Source organism: Osmerus mordax, chromosome 5, assembly GCF_038355195.1.
Source record: "Osmerus mordax isolate fOsmMor3 chromosome 5, fOsmMor3.pri, whole genome shotgun sequence".
NCBI classification, from domain to species: Eukaryota; Metazoa; Chordata; class Actinopteri; order Osmeriformes; family Osmeridae; genus Osmerus; species Osmerus mordax.
The window spans coordinates 9,389,028-9,405,488 of NC_090054.1; the positions used below are offsets into that span (position 1 = coordinate 9,389,028).

Sequence of the window (16,461 nt, forward strand, 5' to 3'; positions counted from 1 at the left end):
GTCAGCCCAGAATATCACTTTACTGTCTACTGTAGAGCACAGTCAATCTCTTGCTGTCTACCATTGTGCAATGTCTGTTTATGCTTTATTTTTCCGCAATGATTATTTGACCTTCTGTACAGCACTTTGGTCAACAATGGATGTTTTTAAACGTGCTCTATAAATAAATATTGATTGATGTCACATATACACAGATAACACTCACATACTGTACTCATTCTAACACAAACATCTCATCTTCCTAGTTAAAGTCAGCCCTATAAACCCACCACTGGTTTCACGGCAGCCATGTTTGTGTGTGAAAGTTCACGGCAGCCATGTTTGTAGTCTTTTCACTGTAAAACATGGTCAAGCCTAGTTGTGTACCATCTACATTAATAGATAACTGATGACATTTACTGTAAGTTGTAAAGTTAGTCTGGGTTCAGATATTTTGCTGTGGGTTTGTTCAGGCTGTTATTCCAGTGATTGAAAGGGAGGCCAGTGAGTGTGAATCAAGCACCTCTGACTGTTGGTTAAATCAATATCTCACTGGTTATCAAAGGTGAGGCAGGGGCCTGAGAGACTCTACAGAGTTGGCATGGGAGAGATTGGGATGTGAACGTGATCGATGTCCGGTTTGAAATGTATTCTTTTGATGTTCTGATATATAATGAAAGTGTGTGTGAGTGTGTATTGCTGGTGTGTACAGGCAAGTACAGAAAAAGATGTATAGATGAGAGTACATAGTTCTATACATATTGGAGAGCAGGTTGGTGGAAGTATTAGCCAAATATGATGTTCACACATCAAAGTCATTGTTGATTTTGTACACCTGTAATATATTCATGTCTTCCATTTAAATATAGCATGGATCAATATCCCATATCTCCATAACTCCACTGTCCACTTTGTTAAATACTACATTCGACTATTTAGATGCAGCTAGGACAATCAGTGCATGCTGAATCTCATTCTGTGCAGTGTAAATGAGATCATTCATCTTCTATCTTTTTTCTATCTTTCTTTATCTGTCTGCCTCTTTCTGCCTGTTTGTCTTTGGTAATACATGATAATGACACTCTCTTCACCCATGCAGCCGGAAGAATCCCAGGTAAACCTTTGACCTTTCCCCTTTGAAGTCCTTGACCTTTCACATCTAATTTCCTGTGAAATCAAATTTAAGGTTAATCCCATTTCGACAGGCCCCTCCTCTTTGTTAAGGATTAAATTGTTTTATTGTCAGGTCTGCCTTGTCAGGTCTGAACAGATTGTCAGGTTTGAACCTTGAAACGACGACCATTGCGCCATTTGCACCCTGGGTCCCAGATGTATTTGCTGTTGTCGTAACTTTCAGCTCTTTTAAAAACAGTTGTGCTAGGCCGGGATTTATATAAAGTCATGATAAAACATAACTAGTCAACTAGTTTATGCTAGAAAGTGAGAATACAGTCTGTCTACCTTGTATACAGGGTCGGACTGGCCGTTGGGAGAATCGGGAGATTTCCCGAACGGCCGGTCAAACGGCTGCGGCATAATGCAAAAAATCTATATGTATAATAATAATAATAACACACAGTCGTGGGCCGGTCTGCATTTCAAAGTCCCGGGACCTTTTTCAGTCCCAGTTCAGACCTGCTTGTATACCTGTAACAATAGAGTTTGTGTATGGCCCTGAACCATGTTATAAATACAAGAACATTTCGAATGCTCCTGGCCAATTCAGCAACTCTAAAAGATCCTGTCTTTTTGCTTTTTGCATGCTCTCCAGCGATCAAACACAATGAAAATGCAATGACATAGCATTAAACCTAGAGCTTTCTAATGGCAGAACGAATAGAGTGATGACCACTATCAAACAGAGATCCCTTGTTTATCATCTGCAGGCTGCCTTCCCACTTCTTATTCCTATTAAATTATACATTTTCCTGTTGCAATGATGCTGTTGCGGTGGGTTGGAAAAAGCTTCCCTTTTTTATTTGAACCCCCCTTGTTGTTAATCAAATGTAAATATGTAAATGATAAGTGTAATATGCTGAATATTGTGTGGCCCTACAGTAGCTCCCAGAATGACGCATATAACAGGCATGTCGTATTTTTTGTAGAATTTGTGTAAAGTGTCACTATGTCACAGGGAAGACTAAGCCATGATGCTGAAAAGTGAAAACCTGAAAAATGAAAGCCTCACACCAAGGGCAGAAGAATATAATTGTCTTACACTGATATAATGAATGTAGTACATTTTATATGCAACCCATGTGACACACTGTGTTTGATTTATCCATAGGCTCAAGAGACTACTATAAAGTTTGTGAACTTACGGATTGATAAAACAGTACATAAAAATGCAATATTTTATTTCTATGGTGTTTCTCTAATGTCAGTCATTGCGCAACTTTGTGGTTTACCCTTCAAAGATTGTACGTCTTAAGTACAGTACGTAATGTATTTATAGTTTTTCTGTGGTGTGTTTTAGAGTTTTAAAGGTGTGTTGCTGTCTCTTCTTTCCTCTCTGCAGGGATTCTAGAATGGCCTTTCTGGACCAAGCTGGTGGTGGTGGCCATTGGCTTCACAGGTGGACTGGTCTTCATGTATGTGCAGTGTAAAGTCTACATTCAGCTATGGAGGAGACTCAAAGCCTACAACCGGGTCATATACGTCCAGAACCGTCCAGAGACGTGTAAAAAGCTGGTGTTTGAGAAGCCCCCCCTTATGGAGCCTAGTCTGGAGAACAAGGAGGCACTGGTCCCCACTCAGTCAGACACAAACTCCTCCCAGTATACAGAGACAGAGGACTATAGCATGGAGGTGCTCCACGTCTGACCACACCCTGCTCTGCTCTGCTCCACCATACAACTCGCCTGGACCTTTGCTCCCCCAACCACCCTGACCCCTTACTCCTCCCCACATACAAAGACAGCCAACAACATTGTAGAAAGGAAGTATTTGTCTATCTACTGTAGAATGATCCCCCCCCCAACAAATACACACACACACTGAGGCAGGATGTCAGTGTGATACAGTGTGTAAGAACAACAAACCCAGGCGCCCTGAGGATGACCCAGTGTCACCATAAGTCCTAACCACTTTCCCAAGACAATGTTAATGAGACTTTTTTAAACTGATGGAGACTCTCATGTACTCCTCCACTCCCCCCCCCCCCTCCTCCCCCCACACCTCTTGGAGAACAGGACTCTCACTCTGAGACCAATGGACTCATACTTGTCTCTGGAGGTTTCAATGTTTCTATTGCGTTGTTTGTTGGTTTGTTTGTTTGTTAGTTTGTATGACTTTCTGTGAGGCGTGAGCTTAACTACCATGGATCCATGGGGCGAATTGGTGGATCTGTAGAACATTCCAACTACTGCCATTGTACTGCTGTGGACCCGGAACCCATCCAGCCATTGCCCTGGGTCCGTCTGCACTGGCCTGGATATGAAACTGGACAGACCCTGGTCCACACATCAAAGCACTTTTTAATTTCCAGTAACCCTCTCTCAGTTTCTTTTTTATTAGGAACCAAGTCCTTTATAGTTTACATAGGAAGCAACATGTACTGTATAAACAAACAAACAAAAAAAGTTATGTTTTCTCTGCCCACAATTAAAAAGTACATACATAGACAGAGATCAATTAGATGATCAAAAAAAGGACTTTGAGAAAAGCAATGTCTTGATTCTGTCTCGATTAAATGATTGTCCCTATGTAGAAGGGAAAGTACTGTTCAATAGATGTATTGCTGGGTATCCAGGTAACCCTGTGATCTGTAAGCCTAACCTTAATTGAAAAAAAAAGTATAACATGGTCTCTCACCCAACACCATAATTATTCATTCCCCAAGTCTGAACCATATGAACCTATGGACGCTTTGAGAATGTAAACTTTTTGAACCATTTTGTACCCGACACAGAAAAATTGCTAGATAATCTCTGTGTCAGTATCATAATAAGACCATTTGGAAAATGAAACAACTGTGTTTTTTCTATTGTGCGAATGATACATTACTTTTGGTATGGTATTACGTGTGCAGTTTTAATATCTGTTCATTTGTTTGCTTAATCACGGGATATGCCTGGAGAAACCCACAGCTCTCTATTCTTAGACAAGCCTTTCATCCCACTCCAGCTGTTGTAGAATGGTCTTAATGACTTCACCTGCAGGTTAATTCTCATTCCAACTAGCAGAAGGTGGTCATTATGTACGCTATCTTCTTATTTCTGTGCAGAGATTTATATATCAATTATATACATATACAGGACATTGTTTTCTTTTATACAGTTTATTAAGTTATTCATTTAGCAGAAACTTTTATCCAAAGCAACTTTGACCAGATTTTAACCAGAAACCTCTTGATCTGCAGTCAAATGCCACCGATCTATACCATCCCCAATATTCAGTGTGTTATAATATTAGAATTTGTTAAGGTACTTTATGTTGTACATGTTTCTTTTGCCTGCTCCAATTGAGATAGAAATAGAGGGGTTCAGATGTGAGGCTGACACCTGATACTGGAGTTGATACCTCAACCCTGATACAGCATGCATATTTCAGTTGAGCATAAGTCTCTGTTGCACTGAAAGGCTCCTCTTTCATTTCCCGATTGTCATTTGATTGGCTGTTTATTTTTTTACATCTGGCTTAATATACTTTTGATTTGACACTTTTTTGTTACTCATGTTTCATGTCCTAGTTGAGAGAAAATCAAACAGTTTCTAAGGCCGAAGTCTAAACCTAGGCAGCAGAAATTTTTGAATTTAGTTTAAGAATCATACTGTTCCTTGTCAGCGCCAAATATTTGTTCGTATCGGATCAGCATAATTTGACTAGCCAAATGTTGTCTCGCATTTACGCTGCACAGAGACAAAACATGTTTATTTTTCTAACCACTTTAGGACAAGGATACAGAACGGGAAAATGCTGTCTCTTTGGCTAGGTTTCAGATGTAAGAGCATTCTGGGTGATTAAAAGGTCTGGAGAGCCCTCTGCTGTTCAGTAGGTGAAAGTGCTTTCTGAGGGAAGAAGTTGTGGATTTCTCCAGGTTAAGTGTTCTGGGCTTACAGTCTGTTGTAAGTGATTTTGTAAATGTGGGAGCACAGCAATGCCAGGCACTTGTTGAGCCTCACAACCATTCCAGCAAAACAAGTTTTAAAAGTGTCTTTGATATCAGTGTACAATGTGAACTACAGTGATCCAATGGCAACATACCTGACACTTGTATTACAGCGATAACTTAATAATTTCTCAATATTGCTTTCTGTGTTTGTGTAACGTAAAGCCCCATGATGATCTTGTCTTGAGAGTTGTAGTTTTGAGAATCATGGGTGATCAAGACCTCTGAACTTCAAAACACATGCTAGACAGATAAAGTGCAATTACTCTTTTGTTGACCTGTTCAATTCCATAGTCATTTACTGTTGGTGTTTATGCTCCAGACCACGCTCTGGTTACATGATGATTAATTCCAAATTGATGTGTCATGTTTATTTTACAGAGAAAAGTAAACACATGATTAGTTCACTTCAAACCCCAAAATCGTAATTTTATGCAACTAACGCTACAAACTTATTTCCACACATGAATTTCACTTTTGCACTTTTTTTCTCACCTTTTCCAGCAGATCTAGATGTGGGACAATGTGTATTACAAAAGGAGACTGTAATACAGTAAGAATTAGATTGTACCTTACCTTGGCATTATATTGATGGCAGTTGCTGCTGTACTGTATATGGACCTATCCTGTGTTTCCTGCATTTCCTTTTAGTTGGCAAGATTACTGCACATCCCCTAATTTTTCACTGAAAATCAGCCAGCCAGCCATGATTCAGCACTGCTTTTAGTTGACGCTATAAGTTCAGCACATGAGGGGATTAATTCATGTACTGTGGATTTGTTTTTGTTTTTTATCAATAGGATCTGGCACCTTCAATGGTCCTTTAGGTTTAAATTAATAACTTTTTACATCTTGACTGATCCTCTGAATTTTCCCGTCACATTATGCTTGCTGTCTCAAGTCACAAACAGTCCCCTCTCCTAACAACGTTTTTCATGTGTTATTTGCATAAAACTACAGTGCTTTACTACTGAATGGACTTGAACATATGACTGTTGGCCCTTCTTTATAATATCATTCCACACATTTGTCTGTGAATTTACTTTTAAATAGTAACTGTAAAACATTTGGTAAGCAGTACTTATGTTTTTAAAATATTGATGTGTTTTGATTTGTTTCATTTCCCATGTTTGAACAAAGTATGTAGAATGAAAAACCAACCAAATAAAAATGAAGTAAACTTTTAAAGGGTTTGTGATTATGACCTTTATTGTTATCACAGTGTAATAATGATAAGCTGCATTCAAAGCAATAGTAATCCAACACCAATGTATCACTACCAACCTATACTCTACTAGTCCGCAGGTATGATCGCTAGTTGTGTTAACGCAATTATTGTTAAAAAAACGAAATAGCAATAGAATATATGAACCAGTTATACATACAAAGGGATTTTCCATGTTGTCCTCTATAAAATCAGACATCTTACATAGTTGGTATTTGACTTTTTTTGTATTGAGATTAACATTTGAGCAAGTTTTGTTGTTGTTGTTGACAACAGATGCTGTAAATATATATATATATATAAATATATATAAACTGAAAGAGTATGCAGAGGCTTCACTTTCTGTAAATCATTTTTCTTTTCAAATTTTTAAGCATGAAAGCAAAACCATCCATAGAATTCTCTCCAAACAAAGGAAAGAGATGTGATAGATGATAATGAAAGGAGGGGAAAAAAGGAAATCTCTCCAGGCTCTCTTCGGTCTCCTCTCTCTCAGACAGCAACACTGCAAGGGATTTTGTCAGGTGACAGGTAGTAGTAAGGCAGCTTCTTCCCCTCATTCCGCCTCTTGATGGTGCTGGTGATGTCTGCCAGTCTCTTTCTGAAGGCCTTCATGGCGTCTTTTACAGGCTTCTCTATGAAGTGCTCGTCAGTGTACATGCCCAGGTATACCTGCAGGGGACAGCAGACCCCAAGTCACTTGGAGTTGGGAGATAGTACTAGAATAATGGCAATAACTGGCACACTATACATGCCTGGGCTGCCAATCCACCAACAGTGACAGAGTGTTTTTGTGTGTGTACCTCATTCTCCTGGAACTGACTAAGGGCCCAGACAGCCCCCAGGTGCCAGCAGGAACGCCCACGGTCGGGAAGACTGTCGATGATCAGCTGCACGTCTGCCACGCCCTTCTTGGATGGTGGGGGTTTCCGCATGGTAGAGGGGGAGTTGGGGATCCAGGAACACCAGTCATACTGAAGCACACAAGAGACGGACATGAACACACACTACACAGTCATTGTGGTTGGTAAAAATCCAGTGTAAACGGTCACAGTCAAAAGATTCAATTTTAACAAGGCTGGTTGGTTTCAAGTCCATAATACCTGTCCAAAATTGACAGCAGCATGTTGGGCCGAGGAAGTAAAGATGATGGCAGTCAGGTACTGTATTAGCTCGTTGCGAGTCTTCAGGGACTTTGGAAACTCTGCACACAAGGTATGGAAGCAGTCAGGTAGGACAGAAACAATGAAAGTCGCCAAAAGACAGACCTTCCACTGTGGCAATTAACATCTGGCAACATGATATTACACAATCCATAGTGGACAACTGCATGTAAACCACTCTTGCAAAGTGTTCTTGTGAGATGTGTGAAGCTTTTGGACTGATCTGCTCCCACACTCATTTGCTCCCACACAACAGCATATAAAACTGATATATGAGGAGTGCTTTGGAAATTGCAGACAAACATCATCAGACAATATAACTCCTTGTCAATCTCAAAGCTAATACTAACCACAGGTGTCAAAATCCTGCATGCCGAAGCTACACACGTCTTTGACAAAGGCCTGGATCTCCTCATCCTTCTGCACCTTCTCGTCACTGTCGTAGTAGATACCAACTACATCTGATACAAAACTGGGAAACAGTTTTTTTTGTTTACATTTTAGTATTGATGAACCCACAAATTCAAAGTCCTCCATGAGGAAATACAAGCAGAACTACACACATACACACGCACAAACATACCTCTTGATGGCCTCCCACACAGCGTTGCCATCATCTCGATAGAAGTAGAAGGGTAGTTCTTCCTGGCTCTCCACGCCCCTGGCTTTGATTTCATCAGGGAAACACAGAGACTTATAGGTGAATGACTTCATGGCCCTCTGGATCATTTCAACATGGCCGCCACCACCTGTTCCATTGGCCTGGAGCAGAGAGATAAACACATCATAATTACAAGACAATCAGAGTTCCACATCAGTCACAGACACATATATTGCCGGCTTCATCCCTCTTGGTTTAGCACAGTGCACAGAAACTCCAAACTCACTATTCCCTTACCTTGTCAAAGATGCCACTTTCACAAATGAGCTGCTCTCTAGCCTTGGTGTTGATGGCGATAGTAAATCTCACATGAGGAAGAATAAGCTGGAGGAAAGATCACATTACATTTTCTGTCAACCAATTAACCAACCAACCAATGACAATAAAACAATACATCGACAAGTATCACTTCAGCAAAAATAAATCAACTTAAAATAAACTGTATGCGAGGAGTGTAGCTACCTTGTACACTGGGTGGACACAGGGGAGCTGTCGGAACATGGCGATGCCAAATACTTCGGAAATTAGGTGTGTCCTCAACAGGTGTGTGACTGTCTGGTGGGTGTGAAAGTCTGAAGAGCGTGCCCATATCTTAGCCAGCATCCAGTCATACTGGCCATCACTGGGCAGGAAGATGGGGCTGTCCTCTCCTGGGGTTTGACCCAGCTTGGAGAGGAAGAGGAAGACAATGATTAAAAGAATGAAGAGAAGGAAGGGGAAGAGGATGATGAGCAGGAAGAGTCATGGTAAATTAAGATGAATGAGGAGTGAAAGCAAAAATAACACATTTAATGTACTGTGCATACAGAAATGTATCTATTAAGTTGTTTTATTGTGCATACTATAGTACTGTACCTGTATGGCCAGTGGCATGACCTTGTTCTGTACGTTCTTATAGAGCAGAACAATTGAAGCTGCTATGTGCTGCGGAGTACAAGGGTCTGTGCTGTTGGCAGTGATGCCCTCCAGGATTTCATAATCCGCTATGTAGATGTTGCCTGCCTGAAATAAAGACACCTATTCAAGAAACATCCCTCTGCATGTGTGTGTGTGTGGCATGTGTTAGTGTCTACCTGTATCTCCTGTTCTAAGGTAAGGTCTCTCTCTAGACAGTCTTCGACCATCTCGTGGGTGACAGGGAACTTCTCTGGCAGCTTGGAACATTTTCGGATTATCACAGGGTTGCAGCCATTCAAATACTGGTAGCCGAACATAAAGTCCTCTTTCCAGTGCTGCATCACATACTCTAGAAATTAAAGGGACTTGGTTTGAGGTTCAGAAGGAAAAACACCACGCCACAACTCCTCACATTTCTTAATTTACTTCTGTATCAGTAACTGGTCGACCTGTCCTTCGTGTTGTCATGTTCTCACAAACCACGCCCTCCTCCCCTTTTTCTTTCCCAAGTTCTATCTGGCAAACCCCAGGGATCAGCTCACTTACAGTCATTCAGAGTCCCATGCCTGGATACACCTTTCATCAATGTGTTGTGTTATCCATGTATTTATTTATCTTTCATTCATGAATACTTTGACTCTGTAAATCTACTATATACACTTACATTACATTTACATTACATTTACATTTAGCAGACGCTCTTATCCAGAGCGACTTACATTAAGTACAGGGACATTCCCCCCGAAGCAACTAGGGTGAAGTGCCTTGCCCAAGGACACAACGTCAATTGACACGGCCGGGAATCGAACTGACAACCTTCAGATTACTAGCCCGACTCCCTCACCGCTCAGCCATCTGACTCCCTACACTTGCAGTGGTCTTTGTCATCAGGGGCCTAGAGACCTTTCTTGTTAGAAGTGAATGTCAAGATTGCTAGCGTAACATACACTTGGAATGATCTGTCATTCTTGACGAAAGTCTTAGGTTGTGAGTGTGTAGACCAGGGTCAAAGATCATCAGAGCTGATGTTATCAGGGGTCAAAGACAATGATATTCACTGGTTCCAGCAAACCACCAGCTTCCTTTGGCAACAGTCACCATTATAGGATCTTATAGGACCATCCTGAATGTGCGTTTGGGGTCCACCAGATTAAATGCTGGTCAACCAGAAAAGTCTCTTCGATACATTTTGCACTTCTTAGGTTGTGAGTTTTTTAGAGGGCCATGTTATCAGGGTGTCAAAGAAGATGCTGTTGTAAGGGAGCGGAGGCACACCTGAGATAGTGTTTTTTATCCTCACGAAGATGGCCTCAAAATCACCAAGATCCCTCCAGGAAGACTGGAACATGTGCATGAACTGGTTGACACACAGGTTCTCTATCCTGCCAGAAGAGAAGAGAAGTCATGGTAAGTACTATCCTTCTTTTTCAGTCCTTTCAGTACAAGATCCTTTTACAATACAATGAACACACTGAAGATAATCGTATAGATTTACTCAGAGGCTGTGTTTTAAAGCTTTGCATGACATGTTGATAGTATGCTGAGTCACCAATTCATCTGCACCAAATCAAGCAACCTCAAACAGTTACTAATTTCTCAACCATAGCTAGTGCAATCAAACCGCAAAACATTTCCTCCAGTTCACTATCAGTCTGCTTCGCTGATGCTGTAAGGTATGACTGACCTCCTCTGCAATTGCAAAACTCTCTTTGCAAGATGATAGAGATGGCTGTCTTTGTTATGAGGTTTCATGATTTTGTTTTCTGTTTTTAGCAACATTACCATATATTCGGATCAAATCCCATTACAGATCCTGAAGGAAATTCAATTTAATATAAGACATAATTTACTAAAAGTACTCTGCAAAGGTCAGTGTAATTTGGGGCCAAGCAGCGAAGCTCACTGGCACACACACAGGACAGTGTCTTGAGTCTTTTCACCAAGTTTCATGTCTGCACCTCGAGCACTCTAGCACCACCAATTGGTCATTTGCAATTAGCGTTTTGGCTATTAGCTGTTAATGTGTTTGCCTTAAAGGGGTTATTGATTGCAGAACCGAATTTACCTTGTCACAGTTGAATAACGACAGTTCAGTGGGTAAAATGGACATACAGTGAATCCAAAAGTCCATTGACACCTCTTTCCTATGCAAATCTCACAATAAAAAAAGGTTTGGCTCTGGTCTGTACCTTTGTCACGCCCCAAAATTTGCTGCGCGCTGCTCTGTGTAGCCGACTTCCACGGAATTACAAAGAAGAACGTTTTTCAAAGATATTGAAAATGGACTACGGTCGTAAATGCAGTGTTCCAGCCTGTACAGGGAATGCTGAAACTTCCCAAGGAGTCTTCCCAAGGATCCAAACACTCGACGGGCTGTGATGTTTGTCTATGAGAAGACCCCTGTGCAGTTCGACCCTCAATTACACATTTGCGGGAACCATTTCACCGAGGACAGTTTTGAAAACCTGGGACAATGTAAAGCAGGATTTGCTATGAAGCTGTTTCTGAAAAGAGGTGCTGTTCCGACCTTATGTTCATCACAGCCGCAAGCTGTAGTATGATGTTGTCGCTAACAGTTATTAGCAATGCTAACGAATCCTGCCTGTATCGGTAGAATGTGTCATGATTTAGTTTACTGGCAATGGGGCTAACATTATTTAATGGTCCTGACTCTGTTTCATTCAAATAAATAACCTGTGTTGTCATGTAAATCTACAATTCATGATGCATGTTTGTCCAGATCTATTTTTCAGCAAGATAGCTAGAGCTAACTGAAGCTGAGTTGAATCACGATAGTTTGTTTGCTAAGCTGTAGTGCTAGCTAACATTACCCACCTAAGTCGATCCTGTTTGCTTCGACAATAGATTTATTTGTAAGTTTTTATTTCAAGTCTCCACCTTCGATGTTTCAGTGAGTGCTGTTGGCCGTGTTACTCTTTGCTCCGCAGCTTCACTCGTTGTAGACCAACCAATCAGCGCGCAGATGATCTATATATTCATGAGCATACCATAAAAGGAGGAAACCTAGCGTTTTTTCCCAGGACAAATTCACTTGAAGCATCAGGGGGCATAGAACAGCACCCGGGCCATTTTCAGCCCAACCAATGTTACATACCCTATTCGGAGACCTTAAGGAACAGTGTGAAATACCCCAAAAACCCAGTCAATCACCCCTTTAAAAAAGCAATCATTGTGTCTTGTGATATCTTGTGAGATCCCAAGGTTGAGACAATCAGGTTGAGACAGTTGAGGCGCCCATCATTTTGGATTGCGTTGAAAGACGAAGAATTTTTTTCATTATGTTCACAATTTCACAGTTTCAAATGTTGTCCAATGCTCACCAGATTTGGCACAGATGACCTTCAGACCAAGCCCCACAAAGTTATCAGATTAGTAATCATTTGTCTGTCACAGCCAAAGTCAGTGCTGAAGCCGCCAAACAGGAAGTGAGGTCATATCTCAGCAACGCTTTGATGCATTGACACCAAACTTGGTATGAGAACTTATAAACCAATTCTGAGGATGTCCAAAAGTCATTTGACCTCTGGGAAGTACTGCAGTGAGCAAATCCCTACACAGGATGTGAGCTTAGTTAATAACACAAAACTTCCAATCAGAGCTTACAGCCAAGCTTTAAACATGATCAGATCATGATGCCATGGTGACTCTGCTCTGCTGGACTTCTTGGCACTCATTGATGCTTGCAGCTATATTTTCCCATAAGTTTCCCTGTCAAAGCATATCCTACTGTAGGGTTAGGGTTGTGTCATATTCAAAGTATCTGGACCACTGATGAAATGCCTTTGAGACAAAAACGTGTTTGTATTTAGGCTTGAGGTTGCACAGAACACATGCAAATGATCCTTGTAAATAATACAATGACTTGTGTATTCCCCAGACCAAGATAGACTGATGGAAACCGTGTATTAGCTTGACTTAAATCCACTCACTGGCTTATACCAGACAGCCCATCTACTCACATTGTACTTTTAGTCTTCATTTTAAAAAGTTTGCACTTACGCCTTAGTGTAGTTGAGAACAAAGTCCACTCCCTTCTCGCTGTCAAACTGGATATCCCTGGGTAGCTCACTGTGCTTGTTAGCATCTATGCTCATAGGAATGCCTGGCTGCCACTCCTTCCATCTGGAAACAAACATAACACTCAGTACCAGCACCATAATCACACCGCAGTTACAGTTCAACGGCAGGCAATGTGAAACTGGTTGAGGATACACATGAATTCAATAAACCAAATACTTGCCTGTAGGTTTTCTGTCTGGTCTCAAGCTCTTTGCGTCGGTGTTGCTTTGCCAGCCTGGTTTTGTCATCTTGGGGGAGGCGTGCTGAAAAATATGTGACTTTCTAACTAACTGTGTCATGTTGGGGAAACAGACAGACCAAAAGTTAAACAAACAGCAGTGCCGGTCCTTGCTATCGGCGACATAGGCAGCTGCCTAGGGCGGCTGGAAGAGGGGGGGAGGGGGGGGGGGGGGGGGGGGGTATGTAAACCTTGCCTCGGGCACCAAATGTGCTAGGACCAGCACTGACAGACATGTACCTCGTCCATCTCTGAGCACCACCTCCTTGTCGTCCACCAGCCAGCGGAAGCAGGGGAACTCCACATAGTCTCCAGAGGGGGTTTTCACCGTCACGTACTTACAGTACCAGTCGTCCTGCACCCAGTACTTGTTCTTCTCGAGCTTCACCACCTCCAGCTCTCCCAGATCTTCACTGACATTCACATCATAGGAGTCAACCTGCAAAGGAACCAGCATCACTTGCACTATGGGCTACACACACAGTTTTATCACCTATATACTTCAGAATTCCATGAAGACGTGGTTGAAAATCGACTACTCTACATCGTCTTTTTCTTTCTCCAACCCAGTATTTGAATTCTGCTCGAGGTCAAGGGAGGGGGCACTGAACATGCCCCCTCCCTAACATGCACTTAAAAGTGTTGCGCAAGATTCTGGATTCTAAACACAGGGATGGAGTGAATAAAGGTGTATTGTAGACGAAAGGGTGTTAGTATCATTGCATGATAATATTAAGCCTCAGAGGAACTGAATTTATGATCTACAGCTCACATTTAAAATTCCCATTTCTAGAGCAAAGCATAAAATGTTTCATTATATCTGTGGCTGGTGACTGCTCCAGATCACAGACCTCCAAAGCAACGTTTTCCTGTTGCCATTGTCAACCTTTTTTGATGCCCTGTATACTTTCTGACTGTGTAGGACCTTGGTTTACATTTAGCATGATCCAACCCCTGGCTTAATCAGTAAATCAGTAACCTTAGAGGTTCCTCTTTCTCCCAAAAAAATTTACACTACTGAAAATGAACTAGATTCTGCTGCTTGAATCGCTTCTTTATCCATTGGTCATATTATACATTCTTGACAGTGATAGAAAAATACTAATTACAATCAATAGTACTTACAGCCCCTCTTTCAAAGTCGTTGTAGAGGGGTTTGTCCAGTAAAGACCTCTCACTGCAGCCCTCTGTTCCCACCAAGGTAATGTATATGTAATCGTCGGTTCCTGCAAACCATTGGCTCCCTGTGGCAACAGTGACAGTGTAGGATGGCATCTTTGGTGTGTGTGTGTGCCCGCAAGTAAAGATGATCCAAAAGCTTAAGGGTTGGTGAACCATAAAAGTATGTGACCCTCCACTAGTCTGTCTTTCTCAAAATGCGCGCATAGATTTCCGCTTTGTTTGTTCCTCTCTCTTTCTCTCTCTCTCTCCCTCTCTCTCTCTTTCTCTCGTTCTAATCTCTTTATCTTTTTGGTCTCACCCTCTGTTTCTTTTTGACAGACACATACACTGGGTCCTACTCTTAATTACTCACAATGACTCAATGACTTATGGGTTTTATGCCTTCTCATAAATACACACTAAATGCATAACATTTACATTTAGTCATTTAGCAGACGCTCTTATCCAGAGCGACTTACAGTAAGTACACGGACATTCCCCCGAGGCAAGTAGGGTGAAGTGCCTTGCTCAAGGACACAACGTCATTTTACACAGCCGGGAATCGAACCAGCGACCTTCTGATTACTAGCCCGATTCTCTAACCGCTCAGCCACCTGACTCCCTCAACATGCAATATCTAATAGCTGTGACATGTTCGTACATATATCCGCACACCCTCTCATGTAATATTTATTTTGTTCAACAGTTCTACATGCGGCATTTATTAGTTGGCAGTGATAAATAATGATTTGTTTGTTTATTTAATCATTTATTTGGCCTCGTAGCTATGACAGCTGTGGTGATATTCAACAATAATGCACAAGCCTCTCGTGATATTGCTTAAATATGGACTTGTGGAAATGCTGCCTAGTGCAGAGGGTGGGCAGACATTATGGCTTGCTCCAGTCTTACCAACACTTTTACCAGTCACTAATTCAAATAAGCCAGTGATATCAGACAACAGCAGGGACTGTTTCCTTGGATCAGCATAACAAATGCAAATTCATTCCCACCAGTGAGTAGGCCTACTGAGTAGACAAACAAGACATCACATGTGTATGTTTCTCAAACTTTAGCATTGAGTAAGATCCAAGATGAGGTCTCTGCTTAGGTTTTTTTTTTTCTTTCAGTTTTTTTTAAAATGGCCACACACTAGCCGAGACAAAGGGAAATAGACCTGACCAAAGGAGGAAACACAACAGCATCTGTTGACTGTGGCGCAACAGCACACACACACACACACACACACACACGCACACACACATACTCACACACAAAAGGGAGTGTAGCTTCTTCTTTGACCACTTTTGCTGTTTAGGGAACCCACATGCAATTTGTAGGTCCACTAGTCTTTACAACATTAGATTTGTAATTGGGTTTCACCACTGGGTTTGGAAAGAAGACCGGAGACCTGTTCCATAAAGCAAATTTACCGAATAAGCCATATTTATGTCAGGGAAAGTAACTGACATAAGCCTGGCTCATTCAGTAAACTGCTTTATTGAACAGGCACCAAGTTATCAGAAAGACTGATGCTGACAACATGCATCTGACAATAAAATCTTTGAACTTTCAGAATGTTTTCAATTTTTTTCACTCAAGCTTCCTTGCCGATGACGAATGAAACATCCTGTAAGATAACGTTACCATCTCTGCTAGTAGGAATGGTGGTCTCTGTGATGTTATTTTTGTTATATATTTTTTGCACATGGCCAGAAGCCTGTCTTGCTTTCAGGGTCCAGTATACAAAAAAAACTGTCCTGAAGCCCTTTTGTGATTTGATAAGACCAAAATATAATTAGTCCTTTACAATTTGCTATTAGGCTAAACAATTTAGTGCAGAAAATATGGAAAACGTGCTTCATGACTTCAAGATGACTGTCCGTCGTTGTTCCCAAGATAGAAAGGTCAAATATTGCCACTTCTATGTAGGCTCTCCAAAGTTGA

The 16,461-nt window shown here is 41.4% G+C and overlaps 2 protein-coding genes across 6 annotated transcripts in view; one reads left to right on the forward strand and one right to left on the reverse strand.

Moving 5' to 3' along the window:
- marchf8 (membrane-associated ring finger (C3HC4) 8) overlaps window positions 1-6,271 on the forward strand; it is a 62,237-nt gene extending 55,966 nt beyond the window's left edge. For 3 of the 4 annotated variants that reach the window (XM_067236190.1, XM_067236191.1, XM_067236193.1), the window contains 2 exons: window positions 1,079-1,093; window positions 2,498-6,271. In XM_067236190.1, coding sequence (XP_067092291.1) covers window positions 1,079-1,093; window positions 2,498-2,802 — 320 coding nt within the window. In that variant the 3' untranslated portion in view covers window positions 2,803-6,271. The remainder of the gene's footprint in view (window positions 1-1,078; window positions 1,094-2,497) is intronic. The other variant, XM_067236192.1, reaches the window with a different exon arrangement.
- Window positions 6,272-6,281: 10 nt separating this feature from the next.
- On the reverse strand, window positions 6,282-14,693 carry alox5a (arachidonate 5-lipoxygenase a). Of its 2 annotated transcripts, none has more exons than XM_067236187.1 (14): window positions 14,479-14,693; window positions 13,594-13,792; window positions 13,297-13,378; window positions 13,056-13,178; window positions 10,311-10,417; window positions 9,212-9,384; window positions 8,994-9,140; window positions 8,601-8,804; window positions 8,376-8,462; window positions 8,061-8,239; window positions 7,828-7,949; window positions 7,418-7,518; window positions 7,118-7,288; window positions 6,282-6,986 (listed from the first exon to the last, which is right to left on the reverse strand). In XM_067236187.1, the coding sequence occupies exons 1-14, from the start codon at window positions 14,689-14,691 to the stop codon at window positions 6,807-6,809; spliced, it is 2,088 nt and encodes a 695-aa protein (XP_067092288.1). In that variant the 5' UTR covers window positions 14,692-14,693; the 3' UTR covers window positions 6,282-6,806. The 2 variants fall into 2 exon arrangements, with proteins under 2 accessions (XP_067092288.1, XP_067092287.1); XM_067236186.1 differs by having other exon boundaries at window positions 7,118-7,321.
- Between the last annotated feature and the right edge of the window lie 1,768 nt (window positions 14,694-16,461).